The sequence below is a fragment of the Asterias amurensis genome, chromosome 9 (genome assembly GCF_032118995.1).
Source record: "Asterias amurensis chromosome 9, ASM3211899v1".
NCBI classification, from domain to species: Eukaryota; Metazoa; Echinodermata; class Asteroidea; order Forcipulatida; family Asteriidae; genus Asterias; species Asterias amurensis.
Window position 1 is genome coordinate 5567007 of NC_092656.1, and position 27295 is coordinate 5594301.

The 27295-nt window shown below is 37.4% G+C and overlaps 1 protein-coding gene across 3 annotated transcripts in view; it reads right to left on the reverse strand.

The window, feature by feature from the left end:
* The window catches only part of LOC139941367 (C-myc promoter-binding protein-like), a 66978-nt gene extending 40313 nt beyond the window's left edge, over positions 1 to 26665 (reverse strand). For all 3 annotated transcript variants that reach the window (XM_071937827.1, XM_071937826.1, XM_071937825.1), the window contains exons 1-2: positions 26427 to 26665; positions 2665 to 2852 (exon numbers count right to left, since the gene is read on the reverse strand). In XM_071937827.1, the coding sequence (XP_071793928.1) occupies positions 2665 to 2829 (165 nt within the window). In that variant the 5' untranslated portion in view covers positions 2830 to 2852; positions 26427 to 26665. The remainder of the gene's footprint in view (positions 1 to 2664; positions 2853 to 26426) is intronic.
* Positions 26666 to 27295: the final 630 nt, after the last annotated feature.

A 27295-nucleotide genomic window follows, 5' to 3' on the forward strand; every position in this document is an offset into this window, starting at 1 on the left:
TAAAATTCAGGTTTTGAAAAAAAAATCATGAAACAATAGGTGTTCAGATTTAATCATTATGTATAAACAACAAAGAGTCATTAGTAAGGACAGCCAAAATTAAATATACCTTATTGAACTATTGACTTTTGAAAAATTTGAGTTAATTTTTACCCTCGTTTTACTGTCACGCGAGTCACAAAAAAAATGATTATAGTATTTTTTCTGTTATAGACCCTCAACATTTTTTTTCTTCTCTCTCATAATAGTGGTCTTTTCAAAGGGTCTTTCAAGAATTTATTAGGTTTTTTTTACCTAGGCATTCTACTTTTTAAAAAAAACACCCTCGAGTTTGTCACGCGAGTCACGGCAAATGCACTTAATGCACATGGTTGGCAAAAGCTACCAAAGTATTCTGGGGATGATGTCTACATGGAATGTTAAAAAAGCACCCCAGCCCACTGGAACATACTACTATGCCCCTGAATTTATAAATTGATGTTAGAAAAAGGAATTATTACAGTGTACAATTATGACTTGGCACACTGTCAGCAGATCATGTTGAACTACATGTACCATGTGTACACTGCATACTGCACTGTACAATGTATTCACATCTGCATAATTTATTAATACAAGGAATGATAAACTTAAAACAAGAACGAACAAAAATATTTGATGAAACTGGGTATTTTAAGACAGTATTCTTAAGTTAGATTTGGAGAGGGGCATCAATAAAGAAATTACTTAACAGATGTACATGTACTCAGCCTAACACAGTCTAATGCCATTAGAACTTGACACCAAAATTGGTTGTTTCTTATCAACCTACTCTGCCAAGCGTAGTGAGAAAAAAGTCCTTCCCCCAATCACAAAACAATATAATAATTTCTAGTTAAGGGTTCTCTCTATGAGTTTGAGTGGTTCTGAAAAGAACTGGTGGTTTCACAACTCAACGTTTTGACCAGACAGTGTTGTTGAACCACCAATTCTTTTCAGAACCGTCCCAACATTACCATGTTTAAGTCAAAGCCTCTTCAGATTCTTAATTTTCCTTTAAATGTTGCTTCAGGTGTTTCTTCCTTTGATGAAAAGATTCAATTTCAAGTTCTAAGTGTTCTGAATGAAATAAATTGTTCTTGTTATGCAGTATCCTGTTTAGCTATTGTATATTTTCTCACTTGTCACGCGAGTCACAAACTTCTGTCACGCGAGTCACATTGCATTTAACAAATTTTCAATTTTTAAAAAAATTTTTATTTTGTACTTTTTATTGTAAAGTATAGTGCTTCTCTTGTACTTAAAAAAAAAGTGACCCAGGACTAAAAAGTTTCTCTGAGTTCTCACGAATGGGCAACGGCATACAGGGATACAAGACCTTTCATTTTTTGGCAGTCACGCGAGTCACATTTTTGGAACACCTATAAAAACATGATACCCACACAATTTGTGTTCGTTTTTTGTTTTTTATTATAGGGCTCTTTACTAAGTTTATATAAATTGAGTTACATGAGAGCCACGTTTTATATTTTGGAGTATAGATCTTTCAAAAGTTGAAAAACCAGTGAGATTGTCACGCGAGTCACAATGGAATGGCTGATATGCATTATATAAAAAACAGTTACAAACGCTTTTGTTTTGACCAACTCGTCTGATCCAAGGCAACGTGTTCCTTTAAGTGAAGCCCAAAGCAGCTGTATTACTTGTAGCAACAGCTAGCTGCAGCCACCTAATTTTGACATGGCTTGGTCAAAGGTACATGAAGGGTTAAAGATTGGGTGTTATCAACATTATACTGTTTGTAGGAAAAAGAAAGGGAAACAAGTTTTTAAATTTGCATTGGGGAAAAAAAGTTGTTTTAACTTTTTCTGCTGTTACATTATTCGGGAAGTTGCTTGTTAAAAATCTACAGAGTTTTAGAAAACTGAAATAACACTTTGATTTGAGGTTGAAACAAATTAAATAACGTCTGTAGTATTTCCGCATGATTTTTTTTACAGATTGGCATCTTGATATTCTTGGTTCCTTTTTGTACACTTGAACATCTCTCTTCCTCATCATCAAGCCAACTTTTTTCATCCGTAACCAAATATAAACCCAAGGTCTCTATTTCCTAAATCACTTTCAGGAATGAGGTTCAGATGTTCAGATGACAAATCCAGGCAATTTCCCAATATAAACATTTGCCATGTGTTTTTAGCATGAGATATTGCAATTCTAAAGGACAATCAATAATCGCCAAGGTTTTTTTTCGCTCATCAATCATTTTGTTAAATGGTAAACAAAGTGAAAATGACAGTTGGTCCAGCAAAGAATACAATAGACAAATAACAAAAATTGTCTGGTTTTGCATACTGATGCAATGTATGTGGGTAAATTGAAGGTTTTTTTTTCAGGGGCATTTTCAATTATGGACAAGGATATAAATTCAAGGAAAAAAAACTACTTTCCATCATTTCACCTCCCTAGCTAAATTAATATTAATTGCCTGTAAAAAGATCAGCCGGATTAATATAAAATAACTGACAACTTTCAGCCGTCAAATTTAATCTATTCAAAGTGTGCGAGACAAATCCACGCCGTCATTTACTGGCATTAATTTAGGGCAAAGGAGATTACGTTAAAAAAAAAAAAAATATATAGTGACCTCGTTTCCTCATCAGGGAGAGAGAGGAAAACACTTACCTTTTCCCCTTGGCCACGAATGATGATTGCAACGTCGGTGATCGGGGCGACGGAGCGCTGCGGACGTAAGCCCTCACTCTGGATCTCCTCTTCGAGTGGCCTGGAATTCTCTGTCAAGCCAGCCACCACAAAGTAGTTGGCCACTCGCGGACCTTGGTCCTCCATGACTGGCTACTACTCAAAGTATTCTGTGGCAACAGGAGATTAAAAAAATATAATAATGAAAGTAAATTTGTCAATTGTCTTGTTTTATTGATGGTGCAAGTCTTGCACTGATTCAAACAATTTGAGGAAGTACCATACTTTGTGGGCCTGTATGTATGCTTTGATGTTGAAGGGGCAAGGGCACCAAGGCATTTTCTCCTTGGTATAGGGCATCCTATCTACTGGGGCATTTTAAGGACACCAAGGCTGACCAAGGGGGCAAGGAGGCAATCACCTCTGTTGGCTCTGTGAAGTATCAGGCCTGACTTTGGTCCCCCATGCATTTCTTTAAAAGCGTAAAGGGCTTTAACAGGTCCAGATGTTAGAATAAGGGTGGGACTAAGCACAGTCTACTGTGTACCAGACGCTACGAGTAGTACAAGTTTTTTACAGCTGAAATGTAATTAACATATATAACAAGTAAATAAAACAAAGAAAGATCAAACAAAAACAACAGATCTCTAAACTGCATCTGTCGCTCTTTTTTTTTTTTTAATTCAGTTTCACAGTACAAATAAAACATTGTAAACCACTAAGGATTTCATACATTGTTTGTTAACTAAATAATGTTCACATGACCTAGTTTACTCAACATATTGGCATACTTGAATATTTCCCAGAGGTCATCAGGCTACCTCAACAACATCCTACACAACATGTTTTCCAGGAACACATCAACCACTCTACATGTACAGCACTATTTACAGTCAGTCTGCTTTAAAAAAAACCTGATGCAACACAGGCTCACAGCCTCTGAAACCTGACGTAATTTCTTCCGGAAGAAGCAATGATAGGAAAACAACATAAAAAGAACAGCTGCTTATGAATAAAATGCTGAATTCAAGTGCAGTGTATCATCTGCATTCTGCTACTACATGTGCTATGGGAAAACCCGTCTCCTCCACTGACAGATCCATGGACTGTGTGCCTTTATAAGGAACTATCAACGGACTTCAGAAATCACGGTACGAAATACAAGTCTGGGCTTGCTCCGTCGACACATGCCAAGATGGACAAGGGGAAATTATCCTCACAGTGTAATGTAAATCCTTTTTGAGATGAACGTTGAGAAGTTCACTTGGCTAATTGGCATGTTTAATGTTTGATATGATTATGGATGTGGACAGATTTATCACTCAAGTTATACACAAGTCTGGGATTTCTTTAAATGACTTTCCTAAAAATTTGATAGGTGATAAAAATTTGATACAAAGGATTTCATCCGGAAAGATGTACTGAAAGATGTAATATTTTTTGAGGGTGGGGAAAAAAAGCTAGAGAACAGCTGCTTATGTTTAGCAATGAAAAGGTCATGAGTTCGAATCCCACGCAAGCGATTTGCATGCATTTTCCCCCATAGAACTCAGGAAAGTTGAGATACATTTACAATGCTTGATACACATCAGTATTCTTAAAATTTGTCAAATTCAAAGGTATTTTGTTTTCTACAGGTTTAGTACAGATTTTGTAAGATGTACACATGTGCATGTAATTTGGCTGAACATATTTTGGCTGAATATACAATGTACACTCACCAACCAAACACCTTTCTAAACCGGTGAAAAAAATGTGCATGAAAGAACACTTGTACTTGGTGATACCATAAGTACTATTCCCATAACACATTAAGATCTATGTACACAAAGGTAAATGTAGGAATATCAAGGATCAATTACACTACAAAGTGATATAGAGCTGTATGTCTCATTGTTTGCTGATGGGTTAATATTAACATGTAGGTGCTTTCCATCAATGAGTAAATAAGTCACACAAGAAAAAAAATATGTTTCTCTATCGCACCACAATGCACTGTTGATTAAGGATGAGAGAGGTCTAGGCCTAATCCTTAATTATGATGAATTATTTAAGATAATGCAATATTAAAGAGTTTAAACAGCCAAATAATAATGCCTCTTTGTATGCTCTGATAAAAAAGCAACTCGGGAATGATTTCGGCCATCAATTTTGCATGGCAAATATTTCAACTGAACTTGTTTAATGCACCCCTTTTTAGGAATCTGAAAGCACATACATTTCCTAAAACTCTTCCTAACTTAGGACTAATCTTAGGACTTAGGACGAGTTCTGTCTGTATCCAAAGACATTAGGACGCATTGAACCCATCCTACGTTAGGACGGGTTACTCGTCTTAACCCGAGATAGGATTAATCCTAGCATTTTGTGAAATTGGCTGCAGTGCCTTTAAGAGCCCATCTGAAGGACGAAGCAAAGATGATTTTGATCTCAACAGAAGTGAACACTAGCGCAACCACCTCTCAGACACGACTCTAAGCCAGTAAACAAGTTATATAATCTCACAGTTTAACATTTTAAAGTGTTAGACAATGTAACTGAGAAACACAGAAATGTTGATTAGGGCTACTTTGAACTCCATTGTACTTTATCTTAAAAATTATGCCATTAGTGTGTCATGAACACCCAGCAGGGTGGATATGTGCACACATACACTTAGTCTTTTATTATTATTATTACTATTAGCAAATTGCTCGCATGAGATAATTCACTAAATAAAGCCATTACAGATATATGGTTGTCTTGTTGCTCATATTATTATTAATTTATATTATTTGAGTATTGAAACCGAAGAAACTTACAAAGTGCATTGCACTGAAAGCCTTAGACTTGGACTGATAGAGGAGACGATGTTCAAGAAAAGGGGACTTTGACACATAATCACGTTCAGTTAAGTTGTAACTGACGTAGCTCCGCATTCACACATATTATTCAAAGCCCAAGCATGGGACTAAAGAGGAATGCTTGAAGAACCCCAGCCAACGTGGAGCCAAAACAAACTATAAATCGGGTGAACGTTAAAAAGTGCCTTGCACTGTAACCCATGCCTGAAGATAGGCCTACATTTTGTACTATTTAAAAAAGGCGATGTTGAAAAAGAAAACTAGTTTTCGATGTGAGCAGAAGAAAAACCGGTGGAAGAAAACCCTTACTAGGGAACTCCTACCTAATCAGGCCTAGAGTTTCATCTTTGAGCAGGCAAGGTCATTTTCATTTTGCAAAGGGCACTTCCCAATTGGAAAACCTCCCAAGCCTATGGGAGACTTTTGAAGGGGCACAAAGGCCAAGATCAAGGGCAGCAAAGGGAGAGCCTCAATGGCCTCAGCTTAAATCCAGGCCTGTCACTTCATAGAATTTTCAATCCTACCATAACTAATCTAAGATTTGGTTTTAGGATCATGGGTCTTGATTAAAAACTAATCTTCACCCCCCACTCGTTTCAAAGCCAAGGTAAAAAAAAAATAGTCTCAATGATAAACCATTGGACCATAAAGAAAAGCCTTCAATTTAATCATGCGCTAGATGGCATCTGCACTTTTCAGCAAGTGAACGCTGTTACACAGCAGCGACACTTATGAGCAGGCAGCTGCAGTTTAGTGTGCCTGCAAAACAGAACAGGCTAGTGGGGGTTGATCAGGGAGTAAGCCCCCAAGGCAAGTGCATAGAAATGAGAAAATTACTCCAATGTGGTCCTTGCGGAACAAGGTTCGCCGTGTTCCCCTCGGTAAGGTTGGCCATGTTCCCTCTCGGTGATCACATGATGCAGAAAACTGTAAGGGTTAAGTGTGACACTCTATGCTTACGTGTTCTGTTTACATGTTATCCCTGACCTACATACATCACTGAGAAAACATTAGTTTGAAAACAAAAGTTCATGTGGTACACACCATTCTGTTGCTCTATGGTGATAGTACAATGTTTTTTAACGATTAAATCGAATGGATTGGAAGTACATGTAGAGGAGGATTTGCAAAGAGCGAGTTCTTCAATCAGAAGTTAATTAATGTAAATGTATACACATTTACATGTACAGCAGAACATCCAAACAGATTACCTATAACAGCTTGTAAAACATGTATGTAGGACTAATGTTGATAAATGTTAATTATTACAAACTAAATAATACAATACGAACGTCCTTGTATTCTAGTAAATTCTAAGGACATACGTTTACAAAAACAAAAATAACACGTATGGTACAAATTATATTTGCCAGCCTTCATACATAAAATGTCAGTGCAATTCACTGCTTTCAGTGCAAGCCATTACATGAAATGTTCTCACAGGATCAATCCAACCCAAGTGCCATAGAAAAAATTATGCAAATGTAGGAACAAATTTGACATACATTGTACCCATGAATTTAATTTATATCACAGTGCCCCTCTGTCGATCAATCTCCCTACACTGACCTGGGGCAACACTGGGTAGGAGCTCATGGGTCCGTTGAGTAATTATCCCCCATCAGCTCACATCTCCTAATTTTTTTGGACATCACAGAGGCCTTGTATCGAAATTCTATTTTTATTGGGCTTGCGAGAGGACTTTTGTTTTAATCAAGACCGGTGTTCCCTTTTGCAAACTGCGTGCACTATTACTGTCACTTGTGAGAGGGGCCAACTTTCTTTCTGCTCAATCTATAAATAGATTCACCTGAACAGGTTGTTAGATTGTGCACTGCACTTCGAGGGTCAATAATTGAGAAGTGTGATGAAGTGAAAAAGCTGATGGCATCTTCTTTGAAATATGGACAATTTTTCAACCTCAAATGTCATTTTTCAAAAAATTATTTTTGACCTTTTCAGATATTTCAAATAATTGTATACATTAAGGTTTATTAAAATGTTCATATAAGGATAGTTCAGTTCATTTTAATTGTGTGGTGATCATTTTAAAAGTGTAGAGTCTGCAGCAGTGAAACCTGTGGTTATATTTATTTAATTCAAAACTAGCTTTAAAAGTAAATCACAAGGAACATTCATTGTTTACTATAATGAGGTCCAACAGATGTACTTTCAAATAAAATCAGTAAACAATCAACAAAACACCAAACACAGAAAATATAAGCCTGACAGAGGAGGGCATAAGGTTCACAGAAAAACAAAGCAAATATTGTCTGTAATTATTTTTTTCCTGGCACAAGACTACTGTAATTTCGCTGATTATTGAAGCCTCTCATACCTCATATCTATCAAAATAAAAACTTTGCCAAGCTTTCCCTTTTTCTTTTTTTAGGTAAAAAACGTCAGTTTCGAACGTTATTTTTGACAGATTTGCATGACGTTCCAGAAAATAGACGGACTTAATTGCAAAATGACGTTCCAGACTTTATTACTTTCGCGCAATCCACATCAAACGTACCTGAACGGAAGTTGATTTAGTTTCCAAAAACTAGCGTTCTGAAGAAAGTATTTCCGTTGTAAATCATCTGAAAGACGTTTTGGTTTTTCGTCTGGAGCTGTCCGATGGATTGTCGAACGGCAGTAAATGCCGACATCATTTTCTTGACAGAATTATTTTGCCCGAGTATAAGATCGCACAGAAAAACATGTGCTGATCGCGCGTTCCGTAAAAACACTGAGTGTGCCTGACTACAAGCAGACGTTTGAGGGGGTACGTCTCGTGTCAAAGGTCAACTTACAGGGCGATCAGAAAATTCATGAACGTCGCGCGGAAGTAAATGACAGACAAGGAAAAATTACATCGCTGGAGATTTGAAAAACTGATTACTGTGATAGGTGACCAGGTATCGCAGCAATCATTATCACAAAATAACTATTATTTAAATGTGTTTTCTTTGTATTTTTTTCGAACTTATTGAATGTCTTAAAAATTGGTTAACTCAAGTGTTTCTTATTGTTGATATTTTTGACGGAAAAAAAAGCCGCACGGAAAATTACAGATTTTTTTTTGGGGGGGGGGGGGTTAATTGTCGGACTTTGATTGTCTTTTGCTGTTAAATTATTTGTCAACATCCCCCACCACCTGCGCATTCAAAAGTTAAATAAATGCCCCGCAAATATGAAGTTTTTATCATTTTAAATACCTCAATTATCTAACAGGTTGTTGAGGTCTGTCAAAAATGCTGATGTCAGGGACTCAAAATCTTCTACCTTGATTTATTTGAAAGGCCTGGGCTGTCAAAATTGTGTATAATATCTTGCTAGGTACCTCTTAGTTTATTACAATGTATAAATAAACAAAACAGCTTTCACTTATGAAAATATCAGGGTCCGAATTTCAGACTTACAAATGGTCCACATAATAAAGAAGATGCCTGAAGGAAAAGGCTTTTCGATTTGAAACACATGGCATACGTGCATTTGTTAGTGGAAAACTTTGTCGTAACTCTAGACCTCCAACAACATATAGCAATGTTTGAGAAGATTTCACTAGGGACCTAGAACACACCAAACATGTACATTAATTCCCTATTCACACAAAGTCCAATTTGTTAAATATTCCAACGGAGCTGAAATAAAGCAAGAGACACCTGCTAAATTGTTCTCCTGTGAAATAGGCTTTACAATTGCAGCAATCACAGGTGGAGGTTGTAATAGTATTTTCTCTAAGTAAATACTATCAGAAATAACTCACTAGGAAACAATTTGTCACAGAGGTACACTATACAAAGATTACTGCATTTTAACATTGCACTGTGCACTTCAAACATTGCATACAGTACGTGTGATGACACTGAATTATGGGTTTATGAAGATGTACATCATTACAATAGGCCTACATGGGGAAAGAGGTTTGTCACGATCCTATCGGCAAAAATGCCTACAGATGATTTATTCCCTCCATGTCCAACAAAATAATTTTCTTGTAAATTCAGATCAATGGTACATGCACTGACAATAGAAAAGAGCCCGCCAAAATAACACTTGTACATGAACATTGAATTAAAAAAAAAATGAAACGGGGTTAGGGAATTGACCTTCTGATTATGTTGAACAGTTCAAGGACTCACGTGGGTAGTGTTTAGTGTGAACAACCCACCACGCTAGACTACAGCTCCACAGTGTTAAAATGAAGGGCGCATGGGTTGGGTTTTGTTAAAGACCTTTTTATTGTAATTCGTTAAAAGTGTATTATGTTTCAGCACCAGGCATTCACCCCCTTAGTGCATGCAGAACAGACGTTGAATTGGATTAAATTTGGAACAAAATTTGTATTGGGTTCGGTAATTCAATGGTTTCAGTTTTGAATGGAAAACCCCAAAGAGATATTCCAGAGTTATGCAGGTTGTTACCTTAGGTCCCTACTCAAAGTGTTTGAAGTGCCATTGCTTTTAACAGCTTGAAACTGAAAGGCAATCCAGAGTTGGAAATTTAAAAAAAAATGGTGGTGTACACTTAAAACGAAACAAGAGCTAGACCAAACTCACTTTACAATTACATAGTGTACAATCATTTTTTTTTATATGCAAGTTCGCCCAAAAAACAAGACTAAAAGCCACATGGAGCAAGGACCAAGCTCTATGGTCCGTATAAATACATGTACATGCTAATCTAGGTAATGATTTAGTGATTATGGGTCCCATTATTTTTAATAGGAAGGAAGACACCTACTACAAAGTACATCCACACATTAAAATGGTCAAACATGAAGGCTGCCACCGACAATCAAGGCTTTGTCTGCAGAACTTTTGTTTGTCCTAAATTCCCAGAACACTTAAATATTTAATGGGGGTGTAAGTAAAGGGATGGCTTGTGTACCAACAATAGTAAGGGGTCTATAGACTCACTGGCCTGTGTAGTAAATTAGTCACGAAGTGATTTCAACCCACATTCAATCGGGCCTACCTTGTAAATAGTGCAAAACCTTGACACTTCAGTAGTACCCGAACCAATAGTTTTCTCTGAAGCCATCACACCCACAAGTGGCCCCTGAATAGCCAAGGAGAAATTCACCCTCAGCCTCAGTGACTAAAGTTTACCTTCAAGCCCTTCACAAAGGTTTGAACAGGTTGAATAGGTGGGTCCTTGCCCACCCCAAATCCAACAGGGACCCAATTTCTGTATGGGGTAAGAAAGGACCTACTTCCGATAGGGAGCAATAGGATCCCTACATGATACCCCAAAGGTGTGAATTCAATCAAGCTGATTATTATTGTAGTATTGCACTCTTTAAATTGGCTCCCACTTCATAAAGTTCTCAGATTACTGTATTGTTGTCATGAACCCTATGCATTGATGACATTCTGTTGCCATCTAAGAGGTAAAAGGATTAATAACTCGCCTGTGGCAGAGGATGTCCCTCACCCCCTTAAATGCTCCCATACTTAAACAGAAACTTTTCCTCTAGTACAGAAGCAGCCCCTCCCCCAAAAGTTTGTACTGTATTTCATGTTGCCATATTCTTTTACCCAACCTAAATTAATGTTACATGGGTGTTGTGGACGCACGCTTATTTTAAGCTTTGCTTCTTAGTGAGCAAAATCGTAAGAACAATTTTTACTTCAACATATAAGTATAAATTCTACCTTTCTATTTAGCCAGGCTTGCTTGTAGCTGAACCCCACACAGGTTTGTTTTCATAGATTCCAAGGAAGTATGACTGACTGCATAATTTCTAGACATTTTTAACCAAAGGGTTGCCCCTCCTTTAAGTCTGTTTTCCTGCTTCACAAAAGACCACTCAAGTTACTGTATTGTTGTGGTATTTCCTACAAGTTCAATATTAAGCCTTTAAATGTGATACACACAGGTGGTTGTTGGGTCACTTAAGTAAACACTACAGGTGATAGGGTTAACCATGTGTGAGTAACTCTTCCGAAAGTTCATGACAGCGTAAAATACTGATGGGATTTTAAGGTGAACTTGAGGAAAGTGTTGGAGTGAAACTAATGAAACTCCAGTCAGTATTTATGACCATTTGGTCAGCACTGTTTCCCCCCGAGCAGCGTCCTCTCTTTTCTGCTGGGCAAATGCAAGATAAAATACCCGCAAACCAATCAAACTTCGATAAGTTGTCCAGCTGGCAAATTCAGTGTTGAAAAGCACCCTAAAGGACTTGTGAAAAATGCTGGCGGACTTGTGAAACGACAAGCTAACTGCTTCTGCTGTCTAGTCAAGGGAACAGTCAATAGCAAACTTAAAAGTACATGTAGTTTTCAATAATCAATACTGTGTCTGCATTGAATTTTTCCGAGTCCTACAAAAATGTATTGTATTAGGATACAATAACCTTTAAAAAAATCATAAACAAGTCTAAAGGAACATTGAAGTATACATGTACTACAACTTTATACAATGTAAACTGACTGATACTTTCTGCTTTAAAAATGCTTGCAAAACTTGCAAATCTTGTTCTCAATTATGGTTGTACCATTGAGGGTTTCTACATGTACGGGCATGGTGCACCGGCCTACTTTTTAAACGTTTACCTCTGCATGTGGCCCCCTGCCTTCAAACCATGGGGACTCAGTCAACAACCCCGTACCCCAGCCCCCTCCTGTTACACACAACCACTCAATCAGCGTTATTGATCAATATGTAAATTACTATTTTTTTAACAAGTCATACCTAACTATGCCTTGGAGCAAAATTCCTCTAACAATTACATGTGTAAACCAGGAACCTCTTCTCACACAAAACACTATTCAGATGCAGTCATAGCTAGCATTCCATGCAGCCTCAGTCTGGGCGTTCTTGTTTCTTTCTACCCAAGTCCAACAAACAGAAAGAAAACCTTTGGTTTCAAATAGAGTTGAAAGTTGTTGTTTCCATCTTACAAATCTAAGTTAAAACTGAATGCATACTGTGTATTTGATTTTGACAAGCAATTACATGAATGGTACACAATACAAAAAAATACTTTAAAAATGAATGGCACAGCAATTACATTATCAATCGCACAGCAATTACATTACCAATCTAGTGTCATGAACGATGTTCTACAATAATGTGAACAATATGGAGAATAACATGCATTGTTTTAGTGAAAGTCGCATGAAAGTCATTTACATCTAGTACACAATCACATTGATCAATAGATGCATTCAGTATACAAATTAGGCCTAATGTATACATGTGTACCAGTGAGAATTAAGTAATAACTCCCACACCTTTGCCTTAATGTCATTAATTCCTCAAGGGAAATCCTTGACCTCTTTACTTCACTGGAAACTCAAACTCATCATTTTCTTTTAATTTGATACTCATAGCTGCCATCATTTCCTTCTTGCAGACTGGGAGAGTTCGTCTAATAAGGGAAAACACCAGCATGATCATGGATATTTTCAAATGTGTTCATTAGACAAGGATCTCAGATTGGTTTATTTTCAGGGACTTTTTCCAGCAGAGTCATTAGAGTCAGCAGCTCTGTCGTGGGTGAAATACGTTAGGCAATGATGTACAATGTACACATCAATACACACAGCCATGGTTTTCGGAGACTGATACAGAAGCAAAAGTTAGCAAAAGTTTCATTTGCCAGAACAATGTTGCAACAATCTGCAATTTGGCCGCATCAACAGCAGTTATCCTGTGAAACTGCCTTACATGTGCAGTGTCAAAGCCCCCAAAGTGGATGTCGCATGGAAAACTCTTGATAAATTTAGATTTATAGTGGAAAAGAGGATGTCGACTCACAGACAAATTGTTTCCAACAGGAAGTGAGTTGGATGGTATCCTGATAAACAGCTGAACGCTAGATCATTATACTTGGGATTGTGATTTCCTTAGTTGATTTTTCTCTAAACTTTGCATCAAATTTTTAGCAGGCAGACTGGATTTTTTTTTTTTTGAGGAAGCATAATTGAAATATTTCCCCTCTAGAGGTTGCATTACTTTATGAACTACTATACTGGACATCTGTTATGTGGTGACAATCAAAACATATGGCAAACAGTCAGATCTATCTTCCTTGCAAGTATAAAATACGAATACAGAATGTAACCAATGATCTGTACTCAGTGTCTAACAGGGTCTCTAGAAATGGCCAAATTACCTCACAAGGACAGCAAAACAAAGGAACACAATGCAGAAATCAGATTGCAGACTTTGGAATGTATTCATTATAAGCCAAACCTTTTTATAAAGAGTGTTGACGAGTGAAAGGTGTACAATTTAAAATACTCGTACGCAAGCAAAAACACAAATTTATATTGGATTTAACCCATTCTCATGCTCATAGCTGCCTGAGCCCAATTTCATAAAGAGTGTAAGCCTAACAAACTTGCTAAGCACAAAAAATTATTCCTTAACAGAAACAGCTTACCAGCCAAGATAACATCCAGTTTAAATTGTTGTGACTGGTGCACCACTAAATGTTTGCTAAGCAAAGAAATGCGTCAAGCATTATTTTCTGCGTTTAGGCCCTGAGCGTAACATAAGGTACTGATATGTATGTATTCCCCTCATTGGGCCTCAAACAGTTTTATAAAATTCATGGTGTTAACAGCGCTGTTCCTCAAAGAAAACACAACTCCAAATGTTCAAATCTCAGATTACAACTAGCCTATCTCAAAAAAGTCCTCATCTCCTCTCTAAATAACTGTTCCCTGATGGACTTCTGACGAAGGAGATATCAAGAACTATTGAGTGGTTGATGGAGGCTAATGGAGGAGCGCCCCAGACAGATCTGAACAACTGTCGCCTTGGAAAGCCAAGTGAAAACAAAACAAATATACTAATAAAATTCTGCATGGATATTAAACGACATTTGAGATACGTACATAGTCTGATACAGTCTAGTCATATTTGTTTTCTTTTTTGAGAACTTCTCGTTTTTTGTTTGAGTGGAATATTGTTATGTTGATATGTTCATTCAACCTTGTGTTCAGGGACATACATTTAGGCTATACAGGATGTAAGAGCACCAGTCTACATAATGTGTATGTAAACTCTAATTTGAAGAACATGCACAATGACGAGGACATTTTCCAATCATGTTATTTGATTGGATTTCTTCTCACTTAATTATCATTGAATACCTGACTGAAAACAGAGGGATATCTCATCAGTGACAGAAATGTAGAGGACCTTCCAGTAAAACATTAAATGTACATGGTACTGTAGGTATTTATAAACAAATTGAACAGCCAGGTACAATGGTACATTCTACATGTACTGATCAAGCGTATACTCAACAAAAATGTTCTTGTTGTTGACCCCAGTGTATGCATGTCACACGCCGCCAATGCATGGCACTTGCCATCTGGGAGTCAACAGGTATGCATTTCATGCTGCATCACCTAAAATGTGCACTATTCTGTACTGTATTTACCATAGAGCAATAGTAAACACAAGGACAATGACTCAAAAAATGGTGCAACCAAGGTTATTTCGATAATGACCACTTGTGACTTGGGTATGCCAGTGGTTTCATTGGCTTGTCAACATGGTCAAATATGTTCATCCACACAAGTAATGTGGATACCTTTGTCATGGCGAGGCCATCTTGATTTTCTCTATTAAATCTAATGTATAACCAAAGTGAGGCCAGAAGAGAAAATAGTCTGGTTCCCTTTTCAGTGCAATGAATACTAGCATTCATTACTGCTATTAGATAAAGGGAACATGACCAACATGGTGGTAGCATCATTGATAAAGGTCTATTGTACTGAAGGTATGCACTCCTTTAGTACCAATACAGACCCATGCTGAGCAAACCTGTGTGTAAATACTGGCTGGGGAAAACAGCCTACCCTGGTAATGGGCTAGACACGCAGGTCAAAGGCATACAGCCCAGGGTTAAGACAGATGGTAGGATACAAATACTCCAGGCTCACATGACTTCCCATTGGTTTGAGCACTGTCAATACCTCAAGGACAAATGCATCTATTTTTGACTGGTTTGTTTTTCCTGTCAAAGTATGGCCATGTATGGCACTGAATTGAAGAGGTTTCTTCAGGCAGGGTTTAAGTTCCATCTTTATTTGATCCTCCTCTGCCTCACCACATCCACTGTTGATGAAGCTCTCCTCAAGATTCCTCTATTCACCGTCTATTGATGTTCTCATCTCTTTTATTTCATTTCTCATGAGATATTTGCCTGTGTCTGAATTGATGGTGTAAAAATATAACAAATGTATGAACAGTAATTTGGCATTTGGAATTTTGATTACTGCAGGTCAATTGAAACTACATTCGAATTTCAAGCAAATGTAATCAATTTATTTCAAGTCCGCACCATGAATTTCACAGAGTACGTATTTCCACAACGAATAAAAGTGATACATTGTCTTTTTAAAAGAACTGCCACAATCAAACAAAAACCAAAACAACTGTTTACATAGTGGACAGATTGTACACGTAGTGATTCATGTGGCACGCCGACCTTCACTCGTCTGAATTTCATGAATCACAATCTTATAACAATGCACAAAACATAACAAAATATATCTACGTGTACAAAAGATTGCGGTCTGTATGTCCTTGTTGTGTTAATAGCCATTTATTTATTGCCTGCATGTACAAAGTACATGATCATGTGTACAGTCCACTAATTGTTCTAATGAAAAGTGCAGTTTCACCGTTCAGTTCAAGATCAGCGCTTCTGATGTTGTCTGGGATATTCATCAGCTATTGAAGTAGCTGATGCAATAATGATAATGGATGTCAAAGTCAACTGACAGTGCCCCGTACACACAGTCTGGACCCACACATTCAGCCAGACTCCACATTATGCATGATGCTACATGATTGATCTGATCTTTTCTACAATAGTCAGCAAGGTGTGCAGCGTACCATTGTCTGGCATTGCTTCTGCCCCAAAACGTCATGTCTCAAACATCATGCAGGGTTTCTTAGTTAAATTGGTTAAATTCAGAACGATCACAGACCAAGCACGATAATGGCGACGCACTGTGTACATGTGCATTGTACCATAATGCAAAACCATACAACGGTTTAAACTTGTAGCATGAAATCCATTGCAGGGCTAGCTACAACAGTTTTCGGGGCTATTTACCAAAACTTGTTTTGTTTTTACTAAAAGATTAGCTGTGCTCAGTCCTGTAACTGTTTATTCAATGGGCATCAATCCTCTCGTAAAAATGAATATTTCACGATTTATAGTATAGGCCTTCAGTGCACTCCAACGATACAAAGTACATACACAATAGGATTGTACGTATACGTCAGAGTTTTACACCGTGACATCACTTGTACTTTTTATTTTGACTCAATTTATACCTACGTATAAAATCATCACCCACAATAAATCCTGGTTGCGCCATTTAGGGATTCCGTATGTTTGTCGGTTTAGATGATCTTCCCGTCTAGGGAATTCTGCAAAGCCCCCACAGGGGATATTTAATGCAACAGCCAATCTCTTAAACACAGACATTGGTTTAAGGTCTATGATTACGAATTGCACAAATCAATAAATTGTGATTCAGTAGCTAGACAACAATAGTAATTGTGAAGGATTTAAACCCATAACCTTGTGATTGCGAGACCTGCAGTATAACCATTTGAAGATGGTGTGTCACAATGCAGTCTGTATTTTAAGCATTGCACATGTAGCTAGACTGTTGTTATGCCTGTGCCATTCTTTACAATGTAATTTAACTCACAAAATGGCAGACACATAAAGCAGTCGACGTGATATCAGTAGTGCAAGGGGGATATGATTTATGGAGCAAGGATGAACCAAGATTGAAGAAAAAAAAGAAAAAATTGGGGTTAAACGAAGAACTGACTAGAGTGGGATTCGAACCAACGACCTCAAGGTGTTCTTCCAACTGAGCTTTCTAGCCTTATGTTGGCGATATCCCTATTTTGCAATACATGTATCTTTGTTCGGGAAATTCTAAAAACACACAGGGCTTTCCACTGGTTCTATATCAACTAGAGTTAACAGTGGTTCGCTAACCAAATGCCAGTGAAACACATGAGGACCAGTCCAACTGGTCTGTCAATGTCTGGCTATTTAAAAAGCAACCCAATTTCATTATAAATACAATGTGTACATGTCTGGTTGACTGCAGTGAGAAGACTGGACTAAGAAAATTACTAATGGGGCTAACCCTGGATAAGTATTGGGCCAAAGGTCCTGACATGGTACATATGACAACGTGTACCAGTGCAATATTTCCTTTTAACTGCTTCACATTTTTTCTTAGAAAGGTGACTCATCGGGAATTACCAGCTGGGTAGCAATGCTATTGTACTCCACTCCATGTGTGTCATCTATGGTCATACCAACCACACAATAGACACTGCCTATAAATTATGAAGTCAACATTGTATTGTACTATGCCAGTGCTATACACATTTTGTACACATCACAGCAAGCAGTCAAGTCAGCATTTCGGAATTGCATAAAGGGTGCTAAATTCATTGTAAGATTATTCAAATGCAATTATGAAAAAAATATAGTCTTAACTTTAGTGTACCAACAGGTCACATGTATGCACGGTGCAAGGTTTTGAATTTTGTTTAAACTACAATTCTGACTACAGCCCATAAAATTACATGATGCTTTATAAATAGGGTAATGTAAGCACAGAAATTTGAGGTAAACAAAGCCATGATATTTGGCCAAGTTAGGGTGTAACAAAAACAAAGAGTGTCCAATTGACTGTAATACTTCATGTCAACAATTGAACATGCTCCACAGAAAACTCTGTACTGAATTAAATGGATTAAGAAAAAAATGTATACAAAGTGTGTACCAAAAAATTGAAAGAAAACATATACACCAAGGTACAAAAAATTGAAAGAAAACAAACACCGGAATTGTACATGTAAGCCTTAGAAGTGCCCATATTTAACTTACGCCTTAAACATGCGATAACAAACCGTATAGCCTCAACACCTGCAGTGAATGCTCCACATATTACAACGGTATGTTTGTGTATGTTTATGGCCAAATAAAGAATACTAATGAGAATGCATTGAAAGCAGTAAAGTACCTTTGAACACAGCAACAAATCCTTCACAGTAACTTCTCACTTTTCCAACTGCATGATCCACACTTGAACACACTCAGAAAAAAATGATATACATTACAACATAACAAGTATAACCAACTTAGGTTTCATCCAGAGAGTGTCCTTAACACCAAATGCCTTTTGCTGATGAAATCCTGCAGGGTTAATTTCCCAGAGTCGAGAGTCCGACCAAGGGAAGATTGACCCCAGATGACCCCCGCAGCAGGTTGTTTTCTCTGTATTTGCCATCCTTTCTCGCTAGAATCCAATCATTGTGTTTGTGTGTTCTTCGCTTTAATCAACTGGCAATGAAGGGGCTTACTGAGCTACAGATTACGATAACCCTATCTGATCATTACCTTCATAGACCTACATTGTGCACTTCGACAACTAGTCTCTTTGTCCATGCTCAACAAGGATCACAACTTCAGGGACAAAAATTATGTACCTCATTTGGAGTGGAAAGGATTTTGTGACGCGCTCATTACCAGGGCCCAATTCCAAGGCACTGCTTACCGCACACTTCCGCGCTTACAGTACAGCCCATAAAACTATATACTGTACAGGGTGACGTAAGCACAGAATTCTGCGGTGAGCAATTTTGACGTAAGCACAGAATTCTGCGGTGAGCAATTTTATATAAAATTGGACCCCAAAGAAAAGACGTTGTTTTGAGGCAAACATTATGTTAGTAAATACATTTCATGGTTAAAAAAGAAACATGTTTAGCGCTCTGCCTTTTTGAAAACAGGAAGGAGAAGGGCCTTTGGAGATTGTTTCATAATGTAAAAAGGTACACTGAAACACAATACTAAAGAATAAGAAGAGTACAGCGCTGAAGAAGTTGAATCTTTCCAAAAGATAAGCCATGACCTGTCCATGAAGAGACCACATGTTTATTTATGTATATTTGTATCTTGCAAATTACATGTGATTTACAAGCCTTGAACTTCCTTCATGAAGGGGTAAGTACTTATTACATGCAAAAGGAAAACGTAAATAACTTGTGGGAACTTCCTTCAAAACCACCAAAGCAAAAACACTGGCACCCACGACACATGTGGGCCAAGGCTACTTATGTAGCTAGATAAGACCAATGTCAGAGCTTAGACCTTCAGCTTAGAATAGAACCCATAAAAGTTCCTTAAAAGAACAATTTAACCTCCGAACGTTTCATACAGTCTGGTGATTATTTCAAATGACAAATGGTAGGAATCCATGCAAGTTCCTGCATTGATCTGTGAAGATGTGAAGAGGGACCTTTAAAACAAACACTCAACAACTGAACAACAACAAAATACTTGGGCTGTACGTACGTCATGAGGTCAATGACATAGCACTTAAATAACTATCCCAATGGGTATTTCCATTGATTGGTTTATTATTGAGGTTACTAATGGTCCCCAATGAGAAACCTATAGAGTATTTAAGCATCTTCCGACTAATCAAATACACCCATTTACCATTTTTTTTAAAAGTACATTCTGAGGTCATTTGCAAATCCTAGTACATGTTCTACTGGTCACTAATTTTATGTAAGTTTACTTCTCAAATTTGAAGGCGCGTATAAATGCTTTTCTCATGAGGATAAAATTATCAATTTCAATAAAGCTCTTGAGTGACTGACGTACAGCACTCGCTGCCAAATTAAACCACTAGCAGCAGAAAGTGCATGACAGTACCCATGCACCCTATCTAACACTATAAAAGAGGGTCCTTCTATGGAATTATTCCTAAGTTATGGATCACAGCAAGGCCATGTATATAATGCAGGCCCCAGTTGCTCATTTGAGAACAACCCTAACAGTCCGGAGTAAAAAAAATGAATGCATAATTTACACTCTGCACGTGTTAGGAGCGCAATGTAAACATGCACCCAGGGTACATGGCCGGCGCCACTTCAACAACACATAGAGTCACCATTACAGGTATAGGTTCCTCCAGGGATTGCCTCTATGCATTTAATGCAAGGCTCCATCTCCGTTAAGATCCAAGAAGGACAAGATCTTGGCTGGAGTTTTAACCTCCAGGGTAAGGAAGCAGTGGGGGTACCTGTCAAGACGTGTTGTCTAGGAGCAGCCCCCTCGCATGACGCTGTTTAAAGGCACTGGACTTTATTGGAAATTACACAAAATAACAGTTATCATAAAAACATACTCGGAAACAAGTGTTAAATGGAGAGCTGTTGCTAGTATAAAACATTTTGAGAAACTACTCCCTCTGAGTCGGAAGTACCGTATAGCTTTTGAGAAAGAGGGAATTTATCACTCAAATAGTAAAAGAATTCAGGCCTGAAGCCTTTTTTATGCATCTGAAAGCTCATAAATTTGTGCAACAAGGGTGTTTTTTCTTTCAATATTTTCTTGCAACTTCGATGACCAATTGAGTCCAACTTATTTGTTATTTTACACACATATGTTGGAATATAATACCAAGTGAGAATACTGGGTCTTTGACAAATACCAATGGTGTCCATGCCTTTAAATGTTTCACTGTTTTCTTTACGTGACAACATACTTCAGAATGCAGTCTTATTCAATGCACACTACATATCACACAATCATGCATGAGTTTGATCTATGTGCGTATGAACACGTCTGGCAATAACTTAATGCTTGAGTGGTGATTTAAAAGTGACCTAAAGTAAATGTCATCCATCTTTTATTTTCAATAAAGTCAAACATTATTGACGATCGTGTAAGTACTCAAATCAAGGTGTGCCTTGAACAATTCATACATGTGTAGGTGCAGTAAAGATAAGATTAAATAAACAAAACTTACAACTTGTAATAATTTTAAACAACCAATTATGCTGCTGTGTGTTTGCACACTAGAAAGGAAAATTATAACACCACCTTTGTCAAGAAATTATGTGTTGTATATCATGCATGCAAGCTAATGGGCCCCTTTTATACAACAAAAGTACCTGCACATTTTTGCAATTGAAGTGTTAGATTTATAAGGTACGTCTAGATGTAACTTGTTCATCGAAAAATCGTGCATGATTTATGAACCATTGGTGGCCATTTGCAATTAAACGGATGATAAATGAAATACCACTGGGGCCAACAAGTGCCAGGTTGATCTGCAAAGCTGAGGCCAGATACTTCATTCTTGAATGGGGAAAGGCAATTGTTCAATGTTTCAGTGAGTGAGGAAAGTGTGTATTTGTACTGGACAGTTGGAAAACCAAGGCAAAAACTATGCAAGGACAACCGTATGGATTGCTTCTATGCATCAGTCCAAGCTCTATGGGTCTTTTGTAAACTTTTCACAGGCTAGATGGTATAGTTCACCGACTGTAACACAACTTAAACCTTTTAAATGCATTACACACCAGCAAGTGTTCAAGAGCTTTCCCCACTTCCTCTGGCTACAAACTCCAGAATAAAAGAATATTGAAATGTATAACAGACGGGAAGAAAGGAAGTAGGTCTGGTCGGGTCAGGAAGGAGGGAAACAAGATGGGTTGATGAATGACTAGGCTCAGAATTGTAAGTCATAAGGCTTCCTTTGTGCTCCGGAAATTTATCAGCCTGGGAATTTCATTTTTGATCATCAAAAAAAAATTATATTTCAATAAGACACTTCTGTTGGAAAATTTCCAGGTCTACAAATAAATTTTGAAGGAGCACCGTGCTACATGTACAAGCAGGCCAGTACAAGATGCAAAAGAGGCCATGCCTACGTGATTCCAAGCCTACATGTGTACATCATCATCTCATGAATAAAAAGTGAAACCCGATCATTAAATGTACTCAATGGTGTGCAATAACAACGACATGAATGTGATAGTGTGATCATAGAGCAGAAACAGATTGAACCCAAGTTACAGTGTGTGAAATACATTTTCTTCCCTCAATCTTTTAGAATCTATCCTCATGGCTTTGCTGACTTTCATGAAACTCAGCAAAGTTAACCCCAGCGCACCACAGCCAAAAATGTCTGGTTGGTGACTTTGATACATTCTTTAGGGCTAGGATGAAAATGGTAGTACAGTGCGCTAACAAATTGAGATACATTGTAGAATCAGGTGGAAGTACATGTTTCGCTCCACTCACAAATTTGCAGTATTTTTAACCTTGTGAGGGTGTGTGAAAAAGTTTACATAAATGCAAAACACATAAAGCTTACTAGCTTTTGTTTATGTTGTTTTAATCATAAACGCAAGTCTCGTCTTCAACAGAATTGTTCACATACGCAGCTCCCGATGTATTCATTACACAGTGTGACTGATGTATTTTGATTCCAAGACATACACATAAATTGTAATTGAATTTTTGAGTGAAGTGATTTTGATGGCAGCTTCCAGGTGTCAATTTCATACAAAGACAGCCCAGCAAAGAATCTTAAAGGCTTACTCCTGAAGGGACTCTCTTCAGTGTATGGTCAAAACATAAAGCAAAACAATTGTGATGCGATCAAGCGCAATGAGTCGAATGTGTGTTTATTTACTATTATTTTTTTTATAAATTAGATATTCTTGGTACTATTGACAAACAGGTTATTTATCATCATCAAATCCTTGAAACAAAAAAAACACACATGAAAAGTTCAGGGCCACACGTCACAATGACAAAACACCTGCTAGCATTTGTAGATAATTTTCCCCCAAACACCACTGATGACACACAGGTCAGTCACTAAACACACGTGGTAGATGGTGGGCCTTGGAAAAATTGTTCCCATGGACATCCCAATGGTAGGATAGAAAATGTGAGGGATACATTATTATCAATCATATAAGCAGGTACTGTTTACATACAATACTGAGAAACTATCACCTGTGTACAATATCAACCTTTCATGCATAGCTAGTTGGCCTCCAACAACGAGGTTAGTTCAGTGACTGTAGAAATTAATTTCATAATTTTGATGGCTATCTACATTGGTACGTGTACCAATGGTCTACCAATGATAAAGGTCTCACCATACTGTGTAACTGATCAGTTTACAGGTACTAGTTAGACATTGTTAATAGTTCTGAACAGTGAACCCTATACAGACGTGTTACAATTGCTCAACGCTTTTAAATCACCATACTACACTTGTATTTTTACGAAAAAATTGTACATGTACCAGTTTGTAAAAACTTAAAGAGTTTGTACAGTTAAGAGTTTGTACAGTAAAGTAATTTGTTAAAGCTATTTTTAAAGAATGCCTCAAACTTCTGAAACTGTTTTGTTCAGAAGAAAGGCCATGCATTTTTTATGCCCAGGTGATTTTAAAGCTTGTAAAGTCCATGCCTGTGCGATCAAGGGAATAGACAGAACTAGAAAATATTGTTTCGAAAGTTGGAGAGATCCATCATGACCACATGCCAAGTCAACTCACTGCCACATCAAATAAAATGCTAATATCTATGTTTGTTGTAGGAAAGCATACAGGTGCACCATTTAAGGGCCAATCAGTATTATTTCTAAGTCTTTGTCCCCCATTCAAACATCTGTCTGTGTTGACACTACACTTCTCCACATGTATTGTTACTTTAGTGTTTAACTGCAGCCACTATGGTCAAAATACATTCAACTGCACCAGAACACGTGAATTAAATCCACCTTTGTTGGTTTAATTGATTAAAAAAGCTTTCAATCATCACCATCCCATCATGATTCAATACATTGGCTTGCTTGATGAATGGCTTAAGGCTACAATTGATGATTTTTCTCCTGCTTTAAATGTTTACATGGAAGCCACGACCAAGCCTAATTTTTCATTCTTGTTGGCAAGGAAAGTCTTGTAAAGAAAAGGCACCTCTTTTTATGTAATGATTTAATATTATTTTAGTTTTAGTTTTTTTGGGGGGAAGGGCTTAGAAAGAAGACTCACTCCCAAATTGAAATAATGATAGTTGAATGTTTAAACATAAATCTAAAGTGTATTTTATCTGATGCACTATAGTATGCACTAATAACAAGTTTTTACTGTTCAAACTGAGGTTTAAAACTACACATGTATACCATAGATGTTCACACGTCTGCAAAAAACATGTCCTCAGGCCGACATTCTGATCTTAATTAAATTTCATTTCTTTTTACATATCACCACAACCGTGATTAATTCCTTCCCCACTTAAACGTGCACGTAGTTTTACATTTGAAATTATCCTCAATTTATACCGTTTAACATTTAAAAGCTGAGGACACGCAGCAGTGGGAAAAAAATGCCTCCAGCAGCAGGGGGATCTCCTGGAATCTGATATAATATAAGATAAAACGTGCAATGAGATTCTTAGCTATCAAAATACCAGCCTCAAAAACTGGGCTAGTAGTAGTATTTTGAATAAAGCCGCACCACTAGCCCTGCAAATCTTAAAATCCCAGGGTAGCTGCAGAGTGTAAATTCAGCTCATATAGAGTTTTATATAAAAGAACTAGAGGGCGCACTAGTTATGCTTCTTGCACAAACGCGACGGGATCACAAGGAGACACAGTCACAAGCGCGCGCCATTCTGTATGCGCATTGAATATATGAAACACACGTTGGAGTTTTTGTTTATTGAATGCTACGTGATGCTGTTTTGTCAACTTACAAAATGGCTGCACAAACACACGCTGTGCGATGCCAGTTTTGTCAACTTAGAAAATGGCCGCCTGCGCGCATGCTCAGGTCGCGTATATAGGCCAGTGCGCCCTCTAGTTCTTTTATATAACTCTATGATTCAGCTAGGCATAATATGACCATGTACACTGTACTGTAGACTACATTTATAAGGACATTCATCAAACTTGTACAATAAAATATATTGAAAACAACATGACTCGGGAAAGTACTGAGTATACAGTGCTACATATATCGGTGTATATGGGTAAAAAACCAAAAATTAATATTCTTTATCCCTGATGCAAATTTAACATCTATTAAAACATGTTTTTTTTTGTCAAACAAAACATTTCTTCCGTACTTTACAAAATACAAGACCGAGCTGCGCTTGCTATTCTTGATACGCGATATTGATGTATGAGCAATTTATCAATTTGTTGATAGCAATATGTCGCCAATACTGGGATGTTTACATTCCTATACCTTGTGGACATCCGGCCGAAGTGGCACAAACTTTAAGCGAGAAATGTCAAGAAAACAAACACTCATACAGTTTGAATCTCTAGTTCAGGTGTCATGATAATCAAAATGTCATGACCTTTACAGTTGGTGTGAATTTGGAGGAAGGTACTGTACTTGTGTAGGGGTGAGCCAACAAGCCACGAAATTAATTATCAAACAAACTCAGCACAAAAATGAAATACACTGGAACACCACCAGTAAACATTACTTACACTCCAGTTACACTTCAAGTCCACTATAATCTATGGGAACATTATTATTTACATCCCCATATTTTCACCAAATACTTAACAATTTGTACATCACACTCACAGACTATCCTATTTATAGACCAAATAAAAGTTGAAGTAGTAATAGTAGCTAGTAGGCCTAAATAAAAATTGCGTCATGATGTAGTGTCGACTACACTTCATGGTCACTGATGGTGGGAATGCAAACAATACACAGCTTTCATTCATCTACATTTATATATCAATCATGTCCATGTCCATTGCCACAAAATTGTGGCTGAATTTACACACAGCAAGCTTGAAAAATATATCCTCCACTAAAACGAAAAACTGCAGTTTATAAACCAGGTGTAAACATCACACAGACGACCATTATTTGTATTTATAGGGTCCTTCTCCAAGACCAAGTGGGGGCCAACCCTTAATAAAAACCAAATGGAGGCGGAGCGGCCCAACCAACGAACATGACCAACCAAGTCACGTTTTCAACCCTTCCGGGTTAACAAAACATTGCTTTCCCAACTAAAATTTACCACATAAAATCACGTTTTTACGGGACTTACGTTCAAACTTTACTGCTAAGTTATGTCGTCTGTCCGTTGCTCTGTATAAAACTCAGGAACTCACTAGTGAAACATGTTTTGTCAACGCTATGTTTATCCACTGTCGCAACGTTAGTCCTCCATACTGCTTGTGTCTTGTGACTGTGTTTTTGTGTGATGTGTTCAGTGCGAAAAATGCATGCACAAAACACACGACACAATTTAGCAGACGTTCCGTCCGTCCGTATTGATTATGCATACAACACAGTTGCATTGGAAATCAACGGGGCGCATCACACACACAAAACACGCCCAACATCAAAAGCCAACTTCAACGATTCAGCTAAATATTTGCATTTAAATTGAAGACAAAAAACAACATGTATAAATATTTCTGTAAATCTATTCATCCTTGAGAACATTTGAAGGAGAAAACAATTTAAAACAGTAGATTTAATGTTTAATTCTAAAAGTGATATCAATCCGCATTCTAACTGGTTATCGATTATCAATAGAGGTCGCTGTTCAGAGTTAACGGTAATGTCGTGCGTTTGTTATCTGTGGGATCATTGATGGTCGTCTGCTAGTCAGTGTTTCAGAATCTTGTAACAATAAATAATTTTAACCTAAAGAAAGTATACTTATTTTGCTTTATACCCCACAATTCATAATTTTTTCCCCAATGTAATGTTTTTGACAGGTAATGCTGTATTAAAAATAGGCGGAAAAAAACATACCACACACAAATATACATCATGATTCAATTATTACACTTTTGTAACAAATGAAATAAGTATACACTTATTTTATATAACTCTCTTGACTTAATTATTGCACAATCGGGCAATCTTCTTTGAATTTAAACCTGAAATCTGAAAAATAGTTGTGAC